The sequence below is a fragment of the Gossypium hirsutum genome, chromosome A11, assembly GCF_007990345.1.
Source record: "Gossypium hirsutum isolate 1008001.06 chromosome A11, Gossypium_hirsutum_v2.1, whole genome shotgun sequence".
In the NCBI taxonomy this organism is placed as follows: Eukaryota; Viridiplantae; Streptophyta; class Magnoliopsida; order Malvales; family Malvaceae; genus Gossypium; species Gossypium hirsutum.
This window is the reverse complement of record NC_053434.1, coordinates 3,935,877-3,956,718: the sequence shown is the minus strand read 5'-3', so window position 1 is coordinate 3,956,718 and position 20,842 is coordinate 3,935,877. Positions and strand designations below refer to the sequence as shown.

Below are 20,842 nucleotides of genomic sequence, written 5' to 3'. Positions count from 1 at the left end.
TTCGTGTATTGATTTATGATCGAGCTTGCTTACTTTTTCATCTTAAATTGTTCATTTCATTTTTTTTTATATAAACCGAATAAATGTGCTTCACCGCTTTTATAATCACCCTTATTTAAAAAACCTCTCAAAATAAGGAAATATTTCGTGTTTGAAAATTCGAGAAATCGTGCCCTAACGTGCTGGATTTCAATTTTCCGTTTGACCGAATAACTAAATATCCTTTCGAAATTTCATCCATGTTTTCTTAAATTAAAAAAATGAGGCAATATTTTGTGTTTGGAAACTTGAGAAATCCTGCCCTAACGTGTTGGGTTTCGGTTCATCGTTTGACCAAATAACTGAATATCCTTTTAAAGTTTCGATGCATGAATTTTGGAAATTACAAGATGGCCTTGGTATTGGGAGTTTGAAATGTCGTATCCTAACACGCTGGATATGATATTTTATTCTTTCGAGACAAAAGAATCTCAGCATCCAATTCGAATTATCCAAACATTTTGAAAGAAATTGTATTTTTAAGATCTTTTCAATTTTCGACATAAGGACATTGTTTAATCAATTTGGCACCAATTCTTGGCATAACGAGGGTGCTAATCCTTCCTCGTATGTAATCGACTTCCGAACCCGTTTTCTCAAATTTCGTAGGCCAAAATCGATATTTTAATAGGTGACCCGATCACACCTAAACAAAAAAGATTGGTGGTAACTCCATACCTCGTTTTAAAGTCGATTCCCGTTTTTCAAAATAAAAATGATTTCGACAGCCACCATTCAATTAAATCTATATACATGTATATATTTATCATCTTAATTAAAATTTTCAAGAATTTAATAATAACATGATTGAAATTGAAGAAAGCTTTTTCTATGGCTTCCATGACAAAAAATCAAAAGTGAGAAAATAAGGCCAAGAAAATAAAAAACACTAACATTACCACCAATCAAGCAATATAATTGGTACAAGCTAAATTGTAGAATTTGATTCAATATCAGACAGACTTGGAATATATTCCGGTAACTATTAGTATAAATTTTTGGTGAGAAAAATTTCGAGCACACAAACGAAACTCGAACAAAAAAAGAAGAAATAGGATAAGGCTCAAAGACGTGTATCAAGTCACTATCTTTAAAGTTATATTCGCCCTTACCTATCTTTGGTATGCAAATGAGCTCCAAGCAAATTAACCTCGATGATACAATGAAGTCAATGACTATTTATGTTTTGCACTGACAAGAATAGTCCACTACTCATTGAGCAATGTATAACAAGAAACTCAATTTCTACATAAGATTTCTACAATAATACTTTATAAAATAATCTAATAATATTAAAAAATAAAAGAAAGAAAGAAAGAATATTAAAATTTGTTTGTGTGATTTCTAAATAAAATCTCATTCCTATTTATAAGAATTTCATATCTCTTCATAAAGATATTTTTCAATACGTGTCTTTCTAAATAATAATGTCTTTAAAATAAACACATAATTATTCATTTAATATTATAACTATTCAAATATAATTATTTAAATAGTTATAATTTTTTTCAAAAAATCAAATAATATAACTTTTAATTAATTACACCCATTCAGTTATAGTTATTGGAATATAATAAATATTTGAAAATGTTTCGAACAGCAACAATATAATCTATGATTTGTATTTCGGATTTTAGTTTTTAACTTTTTCAAGTAAGATCGCAGCAGTGTTGCAGCAGCAGCAGAGTAATCCAGCCCCTCCATTTCATTTCCATTTCAACCATTCCATTTCAACCGTACTAGCTCTTTTTCAACTTGCCACATACTATTTCTCTCACCAGGTAACTCTGAAGTGCAACAATAAATCAATCTCAGGATCGTACGTAAAAGGCTTGTTGTCTGATCAGTCTGCTGAATATCGAGGCCTGCGATTTTGTCTTCCGATTGTAGTGAGTCGCAAATCCGGCTCCTCCAGTTCATTTCTTCCGTTGGCCTTAATATGGTAAATGTTTCCATCAATAGAATACCAAAACTGTATACATCAGTTTTTTCGGAAACATTTCCAGTTGATGCATACTCTGCATAGAAGATAGTAATAATAGGAATTATAAAAATTGTATCCATATTTGAAAACATTACAAAGAACTAAACCCAAGAAATTAGATCACCTGGTGCCATATAACCAGGACTTTCTGCCATTGTAGTGGTTATTGTTTCAGCACTGCCTTTGTCTAAGAATTGGGCAATGCTGAAGCCACTTATGCGAGCAACCTGCCACATCCCCCCACAAACCAAAAACGAAAATTGAGTACATATCAACATCATATATTCATAAAATGAATCACATAAGCATGCAATGCAATAGACAGTATAAGTTACCATATCCTCATCTAGCAAGACATTGGTGGGGTTTAAATTGCAGTGAATGACACGCATAGAATGAAGGTAAGACAAAGCAGAAGCCACGTTTATCATTATTTTGAGCTTATAAAAAAAGTCGAAGGTAATCACAGCAGGGTGTAGATAGTTTTGGAGAGACCCGTTGGGCATGTATTCTACCACCAAGGCTTTGAAATCAACGTCACTGCAACATTCCAGGAGTCTAACAATATTCCGATGACGAATAAATGACAATGCTTGACAGTTAACTTCAAAACTTTCTAACCCTCCTTTCTGTAGCTTAAAAATCTTTATCGCAACAACGTCGCCTTTCAGAGTTCCTTTGTATACAAAGCTAGATTTCCCCGAGTAGAGCAGGTTTATTTCACTAAATCCACATGTTGCTAACTGAAGCTCTTGAAACAAAATCCCAGGATGCAATGCCCTTGGGGTTTCTTCGCATTCTCCTATCAATTTGGCATCTATTAGAAAACGTGTTTTGATCCTACCGAGCTCGATCTCAACTTTTTCCATAGTCTTCCTCTTAGAAAATGAGTCAGCAGTACAAAAACATGCAAGTTCCATGATTGATTTTATGCATGTTGCTTTAGCTGCTATGTTTTCCTGATCATGTTGCAGCAAAGTGACATCAATAATTCTGTCCACTGCATGAGGTAATGACTCAAATATCCAGCGCCTCAAATTCATTTCCACATTAAATATATCATCTGTGGGCTTCTTTCCAGTGAATGTTTCCATCATTAGAATACCGAAGCTGTAGACATCTGTTTTTTCAGATACAATTCCTCTTGATCCATACTCTATAGTTAAGTACATTGTGTCAATAACAATTTGCTTTCAAAATACAGACCACAGAGAAATTATGCACATAAATCAAAATACAAATACAAACATTTGTACCTGGTGCCATGTACCCAATAGTGGCCATGGTCATTGTTTGCACTGCAGCATCCCTTCCATCTAGGAGTTTGGCAATGCTGAAATCACTTACACGAGCAACCATGTCTTCATCTAGCAGGACATTGCTAGGTTTCAAATCACAGTGAAGGATAAGTTTTGAATGAAGGTAGCTCATAGCTGACGCAACTTCTATCATTATATCGAGTCTTTGCAAGAGATTCAAAAAGTAATTGTGAGTGTAAAGCCACTTATCCAGGGTTCCATTGGGCATGTATTCTAGCACCAAGGCTCTAAAATCATCATCACAGCAACTGGACATGAGTTTGACAAGATTACGATGACCAACTTTGGTCAGTAAATTAGATTCAACCTGAAAACTCCTCAATCCTCTTTCTAGATTCAAATTGAAAACCTTTATGGCAACATTCTTCTCCTCTTTCATTGTTCCTTTGTAAACGGAACCATAACTTCCAGTGCCAAGGAGGTTACTTTCGCTAAATCCATCTGTTGCTAGCTCAATTTCCTGGTACAGAATTGTTCGATTTGTTTTTAAGAGTGGATCATTTTCCTTTTCCAGGCAGTGTTTTATCGCCCAGTGTTGAATCACCCTGTATATCAGTGATAGGGTACAAATTGATGCAATTTCGGGTAAAAGAATCTTTGTAAGAAGCGTTTTCCATGATCTGTTACCAGTCCTGCAATGCCGAACTTGCAATCGTGCTGCACCGCAAAGTGCTTTGTTCATCAAATATGATTGGGCTGTGAAGTTAGCAAAGGATCCCGCACCGGGTATCTCCCCTTCGAGTTGATTAAAAGACACATTAAAATATGTAAGGTAATGGAGTTTTTCCAAGGATTTTGGAATTACGCCAGAAAGGTTGTTACGAGAGAGATCCAAGAATTCCAAGGCCACAGCCCAACCAAGGATTTCTGGAATGGGACCATGCAATCTATTTACTGCAAAAGAGAGGTAAACTAGATTTTTCAGGTTCTCAATACTGACTGGGATGTGGCCTGATAACTGATTATTTGACAAATCAATTTCGACCAAAGCTTTCAGATCGCCAATTCCTGATGGGAGAGACCCCTGTAAAGAATTTGATGACAGGTTTATGGCCAGTATATCCACTAGGCTCCACAAGCTGGACGGTATCGTGGAAGTCAATCTATTAGAGCTTAAGCTGAGGTTCCTCAGGGCAGTGAGATTACTTAGGCATTCTGGTATGGATCCAGAGAGCTCATTGCCACCTAAAAACAATTCAAACATCCTTCCCAACAGACAAAGATCATAAGGAATGAATCCTTGTAATTTATTACCTTGAAGTTGCAAACTTTGCAGGTTTTCCAGATGTCCAATTGTATCTGGAATAACACCTGTCAATGCATTGTTTCCTAGCTTTAAGGAAATCAAGCTGCCTAAGCTGCCAACTTCAGCAGGAATGCTGCCCTTAAGTTTGCAATTAATTAACTCAAGATATTCAAGAGAAGTGGAGAGATTTCCAATAGACATAGGGAGCACGGTATCCAGAGGATTGCCTGATAACACTATCCTTCTCAAATTCCCGTTATTTGTTAATGAATTTATAAAGCTTGATTCTGGAGTGTAGGATTCACTGCTTAACTGATTGTGTCCTAAATCAAGTTTTTGGAGATTTTTCAGACTGCCAATTGTCATAGGAATAGGGCCAGTAAATGAGTTATCAGCCAAGTCCAACAAAGTGAGCTTAGATGCATTAGCGATGGAGCTAGGGATGGTTCCAGGAAGTTTATTTCCCCGAAGTTGAAGCTCAAGAAGATTTGGAAGGAAGAGGCCAATCTCTGATGGTACTGCACCTGCCATAAATAAAACGTACATGCCCAAGTCAGAGTCACAAGACTTGCTTTCACTGAATTCTGCATTTTCTACTAACATTGTTACTTAAGCTTTCATTAGAAAGTTAACCATTAATTAATGGGGCTATTTCTAGAAAAAAGCCTTAACTTCTACAAAGGGGACTGAATGAAATACACAAACACTATAACTTTATCATAGTCAACAGGATGCAACCGTCCTAAACCAGGCAATAGCTGATTCTATCTTCCAAAAAGAAGCCAGGTTTTGTTCACTACCTAACAACAAAAGGTCACATACGAACTTACCCTGCTTGTTTCTATCTGTACTTTCACAAGATATGCGAAATGCATGAGATATTAAGCCTTGCAACTAGTAATGCAAATGAGTTTCTATCAGTGGAAGATTTCCTAAGTCATTTATGCCACCTCCGTGGAAGAGGATGCATACGACATACATATGTACACTCAGAATCGGGCGTGAGTTTCAAATATGGGTATGCATCTCACAAGGGCATTTCCCAAAAGTGTGTTGGACATACTTCAAAAAATTTGAAGAGTCCATGCAACATAGCAATAAATTCCTCTAAGTTTTATAAACCTAGTCCTTTTTGGTATCAAGATATATTTGGTCAACCGGTAATAAGAAAAGAAGTTGCAGTTAATTCAACCCATTTCAGAATTGGTGCTTTGTTTTGCGACCCGGGCAAACAAACAGGTTTATAAACCTAGCTTAGATAAGTACTATGATAACCTTCCAAGTTGTTTTCGCTGAAGTTTATTGTCTTGAGTGATGAACAGTTACCAATACTGCTTGGAATGCGACCTACATTAAAACAATTACAAAGAAACATCTTGGTAAAGTAAATACTAAAAACGGAAATTATGAACTGTATCAAGACAAAAAAAAAAGCATGTTTCAAAGATTGGGAGTTATACCAAAAATGGTCTGATTCAAATAGGCAATCAGGCATACCTTCAAAGTTGTTAGTGCTAAGATCCAAGTCCTTGAGCATGGTCAAGTTCCCAAGATTTATAGATATATTTCCTGTGAAACTGTTAGAAGACACAGATACTACTTTTAGCTGTCTGCAGTTGAACAAACTGCTTGGGATCTGTCCATAAAGTTGATTCCCAGAGAGATAAAGCTCCTTTAATTCTGGAAGACGGTTGGCCATGTCTGCTGGAAGATTACCAGCTAGCAGATTGTGGCTAAGATCAATTATTTGCAGTGAAGACAAATTAAAAATGGTAGAAGCAATGGAACCTGAGAGCTTATTGTAGCTCAAATCGATCTTCTTCAACGAAGTTATGCTGCCTAAAGCTGATGGAGTTGTACCTACAAAATAGTTTTCCATGTTTAAAACCATGAACCATGTTGGCAGGCTGGCTCCTCACAGTTCAAGGAATTGGATCCAGGGTCTACTCTTTTCAAGGTACAAAACTAACTGGTTTGGAAAAGAAACATAAAAGTGTGTAATAGGTTACCAATTGGAGGAAGGGTGCCATCTAGACCCATGGAAGAAAGGCTCAAGGCTACGACCCTCTGGGGTTGGCCACCACAAATGACACCAATCCAATTACAAACCGAAGTAGCTGTTGTCCAGTTGTTTGCCAAGACATTTTGAGATTCAGGACTGATATAGGCTTTCAAGGCAAGAAGAGCAGATGATTCATCATAATTTAATGAATAAACATGTGCTATAAACAACATCAAGAAGTGGGCTGATACCAGCCTTGGAAAGGAAAAGATTCCCATGACTAACACCCGAACAGATTGATAAACGGACTATTATATAAATAAAGAGCTCAAATATATGAAACCCTATAAATTTTAGAGCTATTAAAAGGAAAATAAATTATGACTGAAAACCAAGAAGGCTGCGACAAGAAAAACCTCGAGTCAACATAAAATACGTAAATTCTTTCATTAAGGCACAGGTTTTCTGTTCTTACTGGTTTGACACTATGTGGCCGTAAATGACTGGAAATTTCGGCACCACTTTCACGGTAAATGACTGGAAATTTCAGCAAAGCAATAACGCACAAAGAACAAAAATTAAATTACCTTATGTTTGACGGGCATAAATTAAAAAATTTTAAAAATTAAAAATATAAATTAATTTTAAAAAATATAATTTTTTGGATAAGTTTATGTATAGACTAAATACTTTTTTAACAAATTCAGTTGCTTTACAATTTCAAAAACTAAATTATATATTAACCCTTAAAAATTTTATACAGTTAAAAAATTAAACAATGTATATGACAAAATACAAATTTAAAAAAGTTTAAACATTAATTAAATACTTTTCAACAAGTTAAAGAGAATAAATTTCATATTTATATTAATTTAAACAATGAAATTTAACTCTTTACTTTGTCCGATTTTTTTTGGGAAAACTAGAAAAAGTAAAATAAAATTTTAAGATAAAATGTTTTTTTATCATTTTTATATTTTATAAATAGTTTTATGAAAATGTTAAAATAAAAAAAAATCATTATAACTTCTTTTGCCAAAAGAAAGGATATTATTACTAAAAATAAGAAGTCATTACTAGAAAAATTTATTATAAGTTATAACTAATCATTTCTTTTCATTTTCACTGTTTATTCAAAAAAATATATTAAAATTACTTTATTTTTCTTTTCTTTTCTAATTTTAATTATTCAAATAATATAATACGTATTGATTTACTTTCTTTTAACTTTTTCACTATTTTCTTTTCTTTTCTTTTCTTTTTCTTTACAACTGTATTCCATATCATCACTACAAAATTGACTCCTGCGCGTGGACCCAAAAAGGAGACTTCTTCGGTGTTTACCAACTTCGATCTTCAAGAAATGTTCTCAGTTTAAGGCAATTATTGCATACTGAAGTTCATTGTAACCCTCTTCCAAAAGAAAAAAAATCGTTCCAGCCACCTGTGGCCGGTTAGCATGGCGGAAGCTGCAGTTTCCTTTGTTGTAGAAAGACTAGCTGGCATACTGGAAGAAATTGATTTTCACACGGATGTTAGAAAACATGTGGAGCGTCTACAAGAGGAATTGGTTCGGATGAGATGTTTCTTAAAGGATGCAGAAGCAAAGCAAGATGATGACGAGAGAGTGCGCAACTGGGTGTCCGATATCAGAAATGTTGCTTATGACGCTGAGGATCTCATCGACACGTTCCTCCTCAGAATGGAGTCCCTCAAGAAAAACCACTTCTTCAAAAGGTCTGCTTCCGTTTTCAAAGAATGGAAACATCGCTCCAACATCGCTAATGAGCTTCTTCATATCCAAGGAAGAATCGTTAATATATCTGCTAGCCGTGAAACCTACGGCATCAGAAACATTGGGGAAGGGATCAGTACTGCAAGGGAGAGGCTTCGGAAACTGAGAAGATCATCTCCTCGCCGTGAAGAGAAGGATATTGTTGGCCTGGACGAAGACATAGATAAGCTTGTGAAACAACTTGTCAAGACCGATGACCAATGGCATGCGATTTCAATAGTCGGAATGGGGGGCATCGGAAAGACAACTCTGGCAAAAAAGGTTTACAATCATGGTGATATCGAGGCTCGTTTTCCTTCTCGAGCATGGGTTTATGTTTCCCAGGAATTCAGTAGTAAAGACCTTCTTGAGGCAATTATAAAGCAAGTGGGATCACCAAGAAGGAAATTGGAAAGTTTGGGAGAAGAAGAACTCGAAGGTATTCTCTTTGAACACCTAAGAAGGAAGCGGTATTTGGTAGTCTTGGATGACGTATGGAGTATCGAAGCATGGAATTCGATTGCAAAGGCTTTTCCTGACAGAAGTAATGGAAGCAGAGTGATGCTAACAACACGCAAAAATGGTATTGCTTTGAAAGCAGATGCTCAAAGTATTCCCTATCATTTGCATCTTCTTAGTGAAGAAGATGGCTGGATGTTGTTCTGCAAGAAAGCTTTCATTCATAACAACGACTCATACGGTTCACCGCAGTTGGAGGAAAGAGGGAAAGAGATTGTAGCAAAATGTGCTGGATTACCACTTGCCATCATTGTGGTGGGAGGATTGCTTTCAACGAAAAAAAATCTGGGGGAATGGAAAAGGGTTCTTTCCAACATACACTCACTCTTCGGACGAGAAGCAGATGGAGTGTCAGCCATACTAGCGTTGAGTTATAATGATTTGCCATATTACCTCAAATCTTGCTTCCTACATCTAGGCCAATTCCCAGAGGACCGCTTGATTCCCTCCCACAAACTATATAGGCTGTGGATTGCAGAGGGTTTGATTCCGCAGCAAGGGGAAAGGATGGAGGACGTAGCAGAGGATTACTTGAATGAGTTAATCGAGAGAAACATGGTTCAAGTAGCCAAATGGAGTGTCAACGACAGAGTTAAACAATGCCGTCTTCATGATCTACTACGAGATCTATCCCTCTCAAAGGCCAAAGCGGAGAGCTTTCATGAGATTCAAGGGTGTCAAAATCTCCAGCCTTCAGCAAAATCTCGTCGTCATGCTATCTACTCAACCTTTCAGTGGCCTCAATGCAAGTATTCGGATCCCCAACTCCGGTCACTCCTATTCTTTAGAGTTGATCATAACCAAAGCCAGGTTAATTATTATATAAATGATCCTTATAAAATGGAAGTCAGTGATCTGGACTATATTGGCAAAAGCTTCAAATTGCTCAGAATCCTAGAGTTGGAGGGCATACCATGTAGTAAAGTTTCAAGTATAATTGGGGTGCTAATTCATTTGAAGTACTTAGGGTTGAAGGAGACCAACTTGCAGGAGATTTCGCCATCCATAAGTTCTTTGCGAAATCTGCAGACACTTGATGTTGCAGCAAATCTTCATCTGAAAATTATTCCAAATGTAATATGGAAGCTAATTAAGTTACGACATCTTTATATGTGCGGCCATAAATACGGAGGGCCTCTGCGAGTCGACACACTGCTGCATCTCCAGGTTCTATCAGAAATAAATGTAGAAAAATGGATGCAAAACAACCCTGCAAAGTTAACCAGCCTGCGAAAATTGGGAATCAGAGGAAACTTCAGCTTTAAAGCTACTGAAATATTCGATTCCATTTTGGCACTTGTACAACTTCAATCCCTGTACCTGCGTGCTGAAGATGCTGATTTTCCACCACTCACTCAACTTTCTGCTCTTCAAAATCTCATCAAGTTGCATATCAGAGGAACGGTAAGACAGTTACCTAGCTCACATGAATTCCCACCAAATCTGACTCAGTTGACATTAGAACATACTCATCTCAAGCAAGACTCGGTGAGGGTAATTGAGAATCTGCCGAGATTACTGATTTTGAGACTAAAAGCACACTCCTATGATGGACAAAAAATGACAATATCAGTCAACGGCTTTCCCCAACTTGAGTTCTTAGAGTTTCACTCACTAGAATGCTTGGAAGAGTTAAATCTTGAAGAAGGTGCAGTGCTAAGGCTTAGGAGTTTTCGGATCATCAATTGTGCAAACTTGAAGATGCTTCCCGAAGGAATGAAATCACTTGGTGCTCTCCGTGAGTTGGATATTGAAGAGATGCCAAAAGCATTTGTGGATAGGGTTCGAGGTGAAGATTTTTACAAAGTTCAGCATGTGCCTTCCATCTTATTTGTTTAATGTGCAGTTTCTAGTGGCAAATCTTTATGGATTCATTTTTCAAGGTATGGGTACTCTGTTTCAATCTGATCAAACTAATTCCGATTACGCAATTTCATGCTCACAAACTTCATTCAATCCTATCACATTATCAACTCGGAATTGTCAATATTATCAAACTAATTCGGACTCACTTAATCTTGCATAAATTCTAGAGGTCTGGCATATAAATTTCATGCTCACAAACTTGAATTCAATTTTATCATTACCCTTATCATTATCGACTCAGAATTGTGTTTAGCAGGAATCGCAGCAGTCACTGATGAAACCAATGCACTTGTGCAAGCCAAATCAGAAAAAATGGCAGTGAAGCATGGTTCTTTTCTTGTTAAAAGCTAGAAATGGCTGAACCAGATTTTAGAAACTAGTGATTCTGATGTTCTTCGCTGCCTATCCTCTGTTCCAGGTGCTTTTATTTGTTTTTTTGATGGTGGTTCTCGTTTCTAAGAGATTCTCATTTATCCTTCGTTGTCAGAGATGTTGTAATGACCGGCTGGGATTACACTGTAGATTGGGTTATTCATCATAATGTCTACTCAAGGGGACTACTGCTCTATTATCATTAGCTAAGCAGTAAAACCCTTTTCCGAATCGAAACTTCTTTCATTGCATTTCAATATAAGAGATTAAAGAACTTATACAATAGCTAATAAATTTGAACAAGCACTGTATGTTCAAATTTCATTTACTTAAAGCTCAGTTCAAATTTCAAATCGACCAGTAAATAAATAGGTCTAATGTGTTTTAATTTTAAAATATTTCTTTTTTTGAATATTGAATTACCAAAATCCCGGTTACGTTACCAAAAACAGAATAGTTACCGGGGACATTACTTGCACAATGGTCATCACTCATCATCAGAAAGGAAATGTTCTTCTCATCCATAGCTTTAATATTAAAGCTATGTAGGAAGGTGTCCTAAGATTTTTTTTCCAAATTCATCATTTGATGATTATCAAGACATTGCAAGCCTACTAGATTCTTAATCAAGTCTGAAATAAAAAAAAATACACTGAAAAATACTCGAATTGAAATCTTTAAAATCATAGTTAAGCAGATTCAGAAGCAACGGTTTGAACATCACTCGATAATGAATATCTCAGATCAAGTGTTGGATTATATATAAAATTCTTGCTTCATCATCATCACCTACCAAAAATCCACACCTAACAATATAATTCACTAAAAATAAGAAACTAAGAAAATTGGAAAAAAAAACTCATTTGATTTATAAAAAAAATCAGTGAAAAAAAAAGGAGATTGCTCAGTGGTGGCGAAAAAGTTATAGGTTCGATTCTGCCAGCTAATTTCTTCAACAATATCAGAAGAGGGAGCTCTGAATCCTCATTGCAACCTCCAAAATTAACGTTTTCAAAAAAATAATGAGAAACTTCAAAAATAAATTTTAAACGGAGAACGAGAGGAATAGATCGCTCAGTTCAGCGGGGTGGTCGACACGCAAAGTTCTCAGATGAGAAGCCTGCATTCCGGTCTGTTGAGCTTGAATTTCATGAGGTCATCACTGCGATCTTATTTACGATTAACTTCTCCGATGAAAGAAAATTTTTAATAAAAAAATCGAAGGAGATACTGAATTTAAAAAAAAGAAAAATCAAAGTGAAAAGCAGATAACAGGATGAGACTAGCGCAACTGCGACGAAGAAAAATACTATCGTGGCTATGTATTTATAGGAATAAAAATTAGGGTTTTATCAGAAGAATGAGAATAACCTAAACCTAAAACCAGTGAGACCGATGAAGCCCGTGGAAATCATGTGGGTCCTTGCTCCGCCCTGGATCCACGCTTTTACTTATTTGGGCTTAATTAAAAAAACTACGCTCCATGCCTCTTTGAACAATATTATTTATGCTGAAGGTCACATTTATTTAAATATCCATTATAATAGGATTCCTTTTAAATCAATAATTAAAATAAAAAGATAAAAAATTTTGTTAATTCACACTTGATAGATTTGCAATAAATAAATTAATTTTTAAAAAAATATAATATATTCAATAATTAATTTAACTTATTCGTGTCATCATTTTAATTTCTTAATATTTAATATAGCTTAATCAAGCTATTATAATTTCTTTATGTCTCTCTTTTAATCATTATTGTTGATTTAAAAAATATCTTACCGAATCTACTATAATAAGATATAATAAAATCTCAAGAAAAATTATATATACAGCACAATCGCATTCATAGAATACGAAATGAAAATTTTATGGCATGATTGGAGATTTAGAAAAACCAATAAAAATACAATAATATGCTAAACTTATATAACACAAAAATTTAATTATGATACAGTAATATTGGTTAAAATATGTTGTTATTTTTTGTATTTTGATAAAATTTAAAATTTAATTTTTGTACTTAAAAAGTTAAAATTTACGTGTTTTTATTTTTAATCTTACTATAACATTGTTAGTACTGTAAAAAATCAAAGTTAGCAGTGACCCTAACCCTTTTAGTATTGTAAAAAAAATTAAGTGCTTTTGAGTTTTAAATTATTTATTATTATTATATTATAATTAGTGTCTAAGAAAAAGATCTATTTGTGTTTGACCCCCAAAGTTTTTCAAAGTTTTTTTTTAATTTTATTTCTTTTATTTATTTTATAATTTTTTATGATAAATTTAGTAATATTTTTAATTTAATTAGGTAAATTGATATAAAATAGTATTTAAATATTAATTTAGTAAAAATAAAGTTTAATAACTGCAATGTTTAAGGATAAATAGTATCTAAATAATAATTAGGTAAAAAAATAAACTTAAATAATTACAATATTTAATACAAATTGAGCGTTTAATTTATTTTGTTTTTCGTAAATTTTGGTGATTAAGATTATACCGAATATGTCAACTTGGCATGTTAATTAGACTGTCATCATATGACATTGCATATGATTGACAAAAATTAAATATGTTAAGTTGACAAATTTTGAAGAAATTACAAACAACTATAATGAATTGAGATTGAAAAAGTAGGGGATTGACTTTTTACTTGTAAAGTGCAGGGACTAAATCTTAAATGTTGAAGAAGTACATGGACTAATAGCAATTTTAATCAGTAATATTTCAAGGAGTTTTCATTCTTTGGATGATGTCCATTACAAGTTCTTTGAACACCTTTATTAGTCGTTTCAGCAACTTAGTTATAAGTTGTGTGACTGCAGAAAATACCGTCGTGGATGAAGATGAAGATGCTTAAACTACTTGGTGTGCAATGGTGGTCGTTGCAGTGTTGTATGTGAAAAACAACGCAACGGCACAAATATGAAGCTCCAACTGCAATGGAAATATGTTTGTAAGGGTTTCGATCATGAAAAGCGATATCGAAAAACCTAATGAGTATTGCTAGATGCAGAATAGTATTGCCTAGCTCGTCCTTGAGATTTAAGATGTCTTCTTTCTCCATCTCTAGAATCCATTCAACCATAACTTTAATGGCCTCAAACTGGCTGTTCTTAATGGCTAGGCGCAAACAGGTTTCTCTTTTAACTGTCACACCTTCAATACACTCTGCCACTACTCGAAAGCATTTCGCTGATTACATTAACCCTCCCTTTCATAGCTGCAAAATGGAGGGGAGTCTTCTTCTCTCTTCCTTCTAGGCAGCATAATATCGTAGTTGATTTGAAAATTTTATACAAAACCAATTATTTTATCTCAGGGGTTAGTTGGAAATAATTTTTTTTTTAATCCATTTGAAATTGAACTTACCATTCAAATTTCAAGCCAACCCATGTAAACCTTGTACGTAGAATTAAAGAAAAATGATACTTATCCTGCAATCCACATTAAGAAGTAGCTACCATCTAAAATACCTGATGTTCAATTTTCAATATTTGCAACTCCTTAATTTCCTTATTATAAGACTACGGCTTCTTTTGTCTAAAAAAGATGGTTGTCATGAGAGACCCTAGCCTAGGGAAAAAGATACATCCCTGTATTTCAGTTATTTACTAATTAAGATAAGTGCGAGGCATTGAATCATTTCTGACCCCTTTCGGTAATAATCTACTAATATATTTAGCAACAAAGTGGGTAGAAATTGCAAACAATGGATGATTGACTGAAATATCAGGGGTTATATAATACGCAACAAAAACCTGCTTATAGTCATGGTATGGATTCAAGGCTGTATTTTTCATGGCATCAAGAATCCAATAGGAAGCTTCCAGACTACATGAAGGGTTGGGTTTGCTACTTCTGCTAGCCAGGCCGTGACAGATATTCGACCCGTAAGGAATGGAGCCATGGTCTCTGGTTCAGTCTCATATTCTAGGTAGTGCACAATTCCTTCCATGCATGCACAAAATAAGGCCACGTGTGACGGTTGGAGCATCAAGTCAGGATCCATATTTACATGAAAACAAACGATTCAGTTAATGGAAACGCTACGAAAGTTCAAGATCAATGGCCTTTGTGAAAAGTTGTGCATGAGCAGTTTCAGCTGCTGAGTACACGGAGGTCTGTTGTTTGCCCTTATTATTCATCGATGTTATAGATGGATGAAGCATATACTTTTTAAATTCTAATGAGTGCAGGACACAAACTTCTTTTACTTTCAAGCTTCAAAATAGGGAGATTTTTTAGAATGAAGATTGTCGGCTCTTTTGAAAGAAATCTTAGAAGAGTCATCTTCTAGGTTGTCAATCCGAACAGTTAACAATGAAAAGTATTATACCCTTGTTGGGGTTTTGTCCCCACCTGTAACGCCCCGTACCCGAGACCGTTGCCGGAGTCGAACACGAGGTGTTAACGGACTTAATTCATTACTTAAACAGCTCATACAATTCATTTTAAAATTTCCAGACAAGCTGGCTAACTGCATCACAGTCGCTTTAAAAATCATATCTTGAGTTACGAAACTCGAAATACAATTCCGTAAATTTTCCCTAAAACTAGACTCATATATGTATTTGCTAATTTTTTTATAGAATTTTTGGTTGAGCAAATTAGTACATTTTATTAGTTAAAGTCTCCCCTGTTTCAGAGTTTGACTGCTCTGACCTCTGTGTATTAGTAATCAGATATCTCCCTGTACAGAGCTTCAATGACTATGCCGTTTGTCTCTAATAAAACTAGACTCAATAAGGAATCTGTACATATAAAGCATGACTTCTAATTATCTTTTTAAAATTTATGGTGAATTTCCAAAGTCAAAAAAGGGGATCCAGAAATTGCTCTGGCCCTGTTTCACAAAAATTTAAACATCTCATAAAATATAGCTCATATACCTGTTTCGCTTCTTCCATATGAAAATAGACTCATCAAGATTCGATTCCATAACTTATTCATTATTTAATTCCATTTCTACTATTTTAGTGATTTTTCAAATTCACATCACTATTGCTATCTGAATCTATTTTATGGTAAATTTTACCTATTTCATGGTTTCCATGGATTAGCTAGCAATTTGACATACATAACACCAAATATGATCATGATTAGCCATTCCAATGGCTAATCATTACCAAGCATTTCCATACCACTCAATAACCATATCATAAGACCATATATACAAAATGATTATAATGCTATACATGCCATACTCAAAATATACAAGCCATTATGCCAAGATGGTATACGGATAGTGTGAGCGAGCTTCCGACCGTTCCCGATTTTCGAGCTGGCTTGTCAAAACTACAAGGAATGAAAAGGAGGGAGTAAGCATAAATGATTAATAAGTTCACATGCAAATAACAAGTAACATAACCATATAAGCAAACATAAAACATCATTTGCATAATCATCACCAAGACATTCATATCATATTTTCATTTATCATCTTACCATATTGTTGTTATATTGATTTTTCAACCCGAGGGTTAAGTACATACCTGTTCAACGTATCCATTTCACAACACTTACCAATACGTCCCTTTCATCTTAAGTATTCCTCCATTTGAGTAGAACTTTACCCGTTGAATACATCGGAATATAATTCGGATACATGGAAAGTTTGCACATAAGTGAACTCGGAATCAACTCAACTAGCTCGGATGCCTAGTTACATCTCACGAACTCGGACTCAACTCAACGAGTTCGGACATTCGCATCCATAAGCGAACTCGGACTCAACTCAACGAGCTCTGATGCCCAAATATCCCAGTGGCATGTCACTTGTATCCTAATCCATTCCTAAGGTTCAACGGGACCATTTTCCCAATCATGTGTCTCAACCATCTTCTACAGAATGTCGATACCGATACTTGGTAGTATTTCACATTTTCCAAGTATATCACATAATTTGACATATTATCAAACAATTGTCACAAGTATGATATTTCATAAAAATTATCATATCATTTAAATAACATTAAAACATTTAAAACAATAACTATGTTACCAACATTTACATATGAACTTACCTCGTATGCGAAAATAGCTACTTTTACCATTTCATCCACAACTTGGTATTTTCCCCATTTTAGCCTGAATTTCAGTTTTCCTTGCTCTATCATTTAAAATATAGTCTAATTAGGACTCACATTATTCAAATTGACCCAAAATCATATTTTGGAAAAATTACAATTTTGCCCCTAAACTTTCACATATTTACACTTTTGCCCCAAAGCTCGTAAATTAAACTTCAGCCTATTTTCTTATGTTTTATGACATGCTGATCATTTTTCCCTTCTATGGCACCATCAAATTCTCACTCTAACATGTACTTATGACTATTAGGTATTTTTACCGATTAAGCCCTTTTGCTCGTTTTCACTTAAAATCGAGTAGCACAAGTTGTCTAACATAATTGAAAACCTCATATTCTATCATAAAACACCAAAATACACAAATTTCACCTATGGGTATTTTTCCAAATATAAACCCTAGGTTAAATTATTGCTAGCATAAGCTAAATCGAGCTACCGAGACTCCAAAAACGTAAAAATCATTAAAAACGAGGCTAGAACGGACTTACAATCGAGCTTGGAAGCTTGAAAAACCCTATCCATGGTTTCTCCTCGCTATATTCGGCCATGGGTTTGAAGATGAGCAAAATTGGCTTTTAATTTTGTATTTTAATTCATTTTACCCCTAAATGACCAAAATGCCCTTACTACTAAACTTTCCAAAAATTCCATCCATGTCCAATTTTTGTCCATAGACTTAGAAATTGGTAAAATTGCTATTTAATACCTCCTAATTAATATTTCAAAACAATTTCATACTAGAAACTTCTAGAATACAAGTTTTGCAAATTATTCGATTTGGTCCCTAATTTCAATTTAAGCACTTTATGCATAAAATTTCTTCACGAAATTTTCACACAATCATGCAATCATATCATAGACCTTAAAATAATCATAAAATAATTATTTCTATCTCGAATTTTGTGGTCACGAAACCACTATTCTGACTAGGCCCAAAATCAGTATATTAAACCACCATCCGCAGAGAGCCGTGAACAACTTACGAAAGAGGATGCTTCAATTCGTGGACATCAATGCTTGCAAGATTCAAGATAAGTGTTATTATAAGGCGTATATATCTATATAAAGCCTAATTTTGTGGTTTGAGCTATTGCACACTAGATAACTCCATAATTATTCACATTTTCAATACTAACACGTATCCCAAGTATTGTATGTATTAATCTCCACAAATTGAGGCACCCCCTCCATGAACAGTATATAGCTCTCCACGAAGGGTGAGGACAAAAACTTGACAATAGGACAATACCTTTTATTGTTATTCGGATTGACTACTCAAAAGACGACACTTCAAATACTTCTCCCATAGGAGTTGATTTCCCTGTCAACACAACTCAAATGTTGGACTTAGGATAGTAACAACTCGTTTGATCCATTCTGGTGGTTATGCCTCCATGATGTGATTTTGTATCCATAGCATTCACGTTTTTATTGGCGTTATTTCTTAGGGTTAGATGTTTTTTCTGGTATGACTTAACTTTTCGTTATATGTTCATATATTTTTTCTTTAATATGTATTTCTTTAAACTTATTTTTTAATGTTTGAGAATCATTATAATTCTTTTCTTTTGATTATAATGATTTACATATTAATGAATTTCTCTTCAAACAAAAATTAAAATATCAGCAAGAATGCATTGAGAGCATGGAACTAGTTGAAGTCTAATATTAGCCCATGCATATCTGGCCATTGGCACGGGATAGCTAGTACATGTGAGGCTAATCCAATGTCCAAAGAGAAAACATGCTATGCTATGCAACCTTAAGAGGTTTTATACAGTAAAAAACCTTAGATCTTACCTTGAAATTCCCAAGCCCAAGTAAGTTGAAGCATGTCTAACAACAAAACCATTGTGGAATGAATAGATGAAATTGAAGTATATGGCCGACAACCTAACCTTATGTACCAAAAAAAAAAAGTGGATAAAAACTTTATGTACTAAAAAATTCCGAGAGGGAAGTCATTTTCATAGTCTTTCTAATCTTATATTCCCCTTCTTTGTACCACCTCATAAATCTATTTTATGTCATACTGATGAAAAAAATAGATACTGTAATATTTGCTTGAACAAGCAAAAAGTAGATTCATGTAAGGGAACAGCAAATTGAGGCAGAAAGCGATGCAGGCTTTATCCACATTCCTTAACGGACAACTTTATTCCCAATGTTGTTTATACCACCAAGCAATGAAATTCATGAATCAAGCGTTGTGGCCCTTTGCCTTTCCTTAAAGGACAAGTAGGTAAGAACCGTAAGATAGTGTTTAAGATACTTTGTCTTTACTTGCTTGGAATCACACACATGCACTGTATAATTGTACAAGTATGATATTATCTTTAAAATACTAACTTAGAATTCTTTTTTGTACATTAGAATATATTTTACATGTGGGTTTTCTTTCCCAGTATCACAATTGAAAAGAAAATATAAAAAAAGGAACTAGCATAGGTTTTAGGTTATTGAACAAAATAGCATGTTTTGCCTTATTGTGCATCCACCGTGGCGCTACACAATCCGTCAGTTCGTCAAATCTTTCTTTTTTATCATTTTTAAAACCTTAACAGTTGGATCCAATGATAAAAAATTAACACCTTTGATTATTTTTATTTTTTCCTTTTCAATTAAATAAGAAACTTAATAATTGCTTTAAGTATTTTAGTTAATAAAATGCTTTTAGTTAGAAGCCATTTCTTTTTTGGGGATTTCTGGATAAGTATTATCCTTAAGAAAAACATGTTTTTCAATTTTTTTTATTGTGGAGAAATTTTTTTATGAACTTTTTCTATCATATTATTTATGGTCATCTTTTAATTATTCAATAACATTTCAATAATTTTTTTATGTCATAAATTTGGTAAATTTTTTATCGTTAAACCTTGAATTTTGAATTCCTAATCCTAAATCCCGACTCCAACTCTCGAATCTCAAACCCTAAAACTTGAGCTTGAGCCTTGAACCCAACCTTGAATCTCGATCTCCAAACTCTAAACTCGAACACTAAACTCTAAACATTTCGAATTTAAGTTTGAGTTCGAGATTAGAGTTTAAAATTTATAATTTAAAGTTTAGGGTTTAATACTCAATGTTCGGGATTCAAGGTTCGCGGTAAAATAATTATCAAAATCATATGTTAGTAACATAAAAATAATTACTAAAATATTATTAAATAATTAAAAATGAATCATAGATAATATCATTAAAAAGGTTCATAAAATAAAATTTATTTTATTATATTTTCAGTAAAGTGTTTGTAGATAGAAGAGTTTTTCAAATACCCAGTGAATCTTGAGTGTAGTATTATTTGGTCTTTTTCTAATATTTTAATTTTATAATTCATATCTAGTGGTAGTGATTGCTTATAAATTACAAAGGAGTATTTTTCACATTCACTATTAAAAATAAAAAGGTTTCGCATATTTGAGAAGAGTTTAATTTTCGCAGTATAATTCGGTGCTTTTCATTTTCACAATCAAAACTCGTAGTTGCTAGAACGTAATTTACATTAGTTTTTAGACTTCTTTTTTATTATACAAGTGTTACCTACATTAGTCCTTGAGGCTAACTTCGTTTACTTTTTAAAATTTTAGTGACGGAAACTAATATATCATTGTGACATGTATTATTTG

General features: G+C 34.1%; 2 protein-coding genes and 4 non-coding genes across 9 annotated transcripts; 1 reads left to right on the top strand and 5 right to left on the bottom strand.

Moving 5' to 3' along the window:
* Positions 1–1,560: 1,560 nt before the first annotated feature.
* On the bottom strand, positions 1,561–7,140 carry LOC107923954 (probable LRR receptor-like serine/threonine-protein kinase At3g47570). Of its 3 annotated transcripts, XM_041080643.1 has the most exons (8): positions 6,598–7,140; positions 6,377–6,448; positions 6,086–6,292; positions 5,864–5,935; positions 3,280–5,112; positions 2,359–3,179; positions 2,148–2,250; positions 1,561–2,057 (listed from the first exon to the last, which is right to left on the bottom strand). In XM_041080643.1, the coding sequence occupies exons 1-8, from the start codon at positions 6,866–6,868 to the stop codon at positions 1,756–1,758; spliced, it is 3,681 nt and encodes a 1,226-aa protein (XP_040936577.1). In that variant the 5' UTR covers positions 6,869–7,140; the 3' UTR covers positions 1,561–1,755. The 3 variants fall into 3 exon arrangements, with proteins under 3 accessions (XP_040936577.1, XP_040936576.1, XP_040936578.1); XM_041080642.1 differs by having other exon boundaries at positions 6,086–6,448; positions 6,598–7,139; XM_041080644.1 differs by lacking the exon at positions 6,598–7,140 and having other exon boundaries at positions 6,086–6,165; positions 6,377–6,440.
* Positions 7,141–7,860: 720 nt separating this feature from the next.
* On the top strand, positions 7,861–11,352 carry LOC107923955 (putative disease resistance protein At1g50180). Of its 2 annotated transcripts, none has more exons than XM_016854176.2 (2): positions 7,861–10,766; positions 11,006–11,352. In XM_016854176.2, exon 1 carries the CDS (start codon positions 8,050–8,052, stop codon positions 10,720–10,722), a length of 2,673 nt encoding a protein of 890 aa, XP_016709665.1. In that variant the 5' UTR covers positions 7,861–8,049; the 3' UTR covers positions 10,723–10,766; positions 11,006–11,352. The 2 variants fall into 2 exon arrangements, with proteins under 2 accessions (XP_016709665.1, XP_016709666.1); XM_016854177.2 differs by having other exon boundaries at positions 10,991–11,352.
* Positions 11,353–11,611: 259 nt separating this feature from the next.
* LOC121210261 (small nucleolar RNA snoR31/Z110/Z27) lies at positions 11,612–11,714 on the bottom strand. The gene has a single exon (XR_005905382.1). It is a non-coding gene; the product is annotated as a small nucleolar RNA snoR31/Z110/Z27 (small nucleolar RNA).
* A 100-nt stretch (positions 11,715–11,814) lies between these two features.
* On the bottom strand, positions 11,815–11,910 carry LOC121210271 (small nucleolar RNA snoR31). Its single transcript, XR_005905391.1, has one exon. It is a non-coding gene; the product is annotated as a small nucleolar RNA snoR31 (small nucleolar RNA).
* A 111-nt stretch (positions 11,911–12,021) lies between these two features.
* On the bottom strand, positions 12,022–12,119 carry LOC121210563 (small nucleolar RNA R30/Z108). Its single transcript, XR_005905679.1, has one exon. It is a non-coding gene; the product is annotated as a small nucleolar RNA R30/Z108 (small nucleolar RNA).
* A 70-nt stretch (positions 12,120–12,189) lies between these two features.
* LOC121210264 (small nucleolar RNA Z107/R87) lies at positions 12,190–12,291 on the bottom strand. Its single transcript, XR_005905385.1, has one exon. It is a non-coding gene; the product is annotated as a small nucleolar RNA Z107/R87 (small nucleolar RNA).
* Between the last annotated feature and the right edge of the window lie 8,551 nt (positions 12,292–20,842).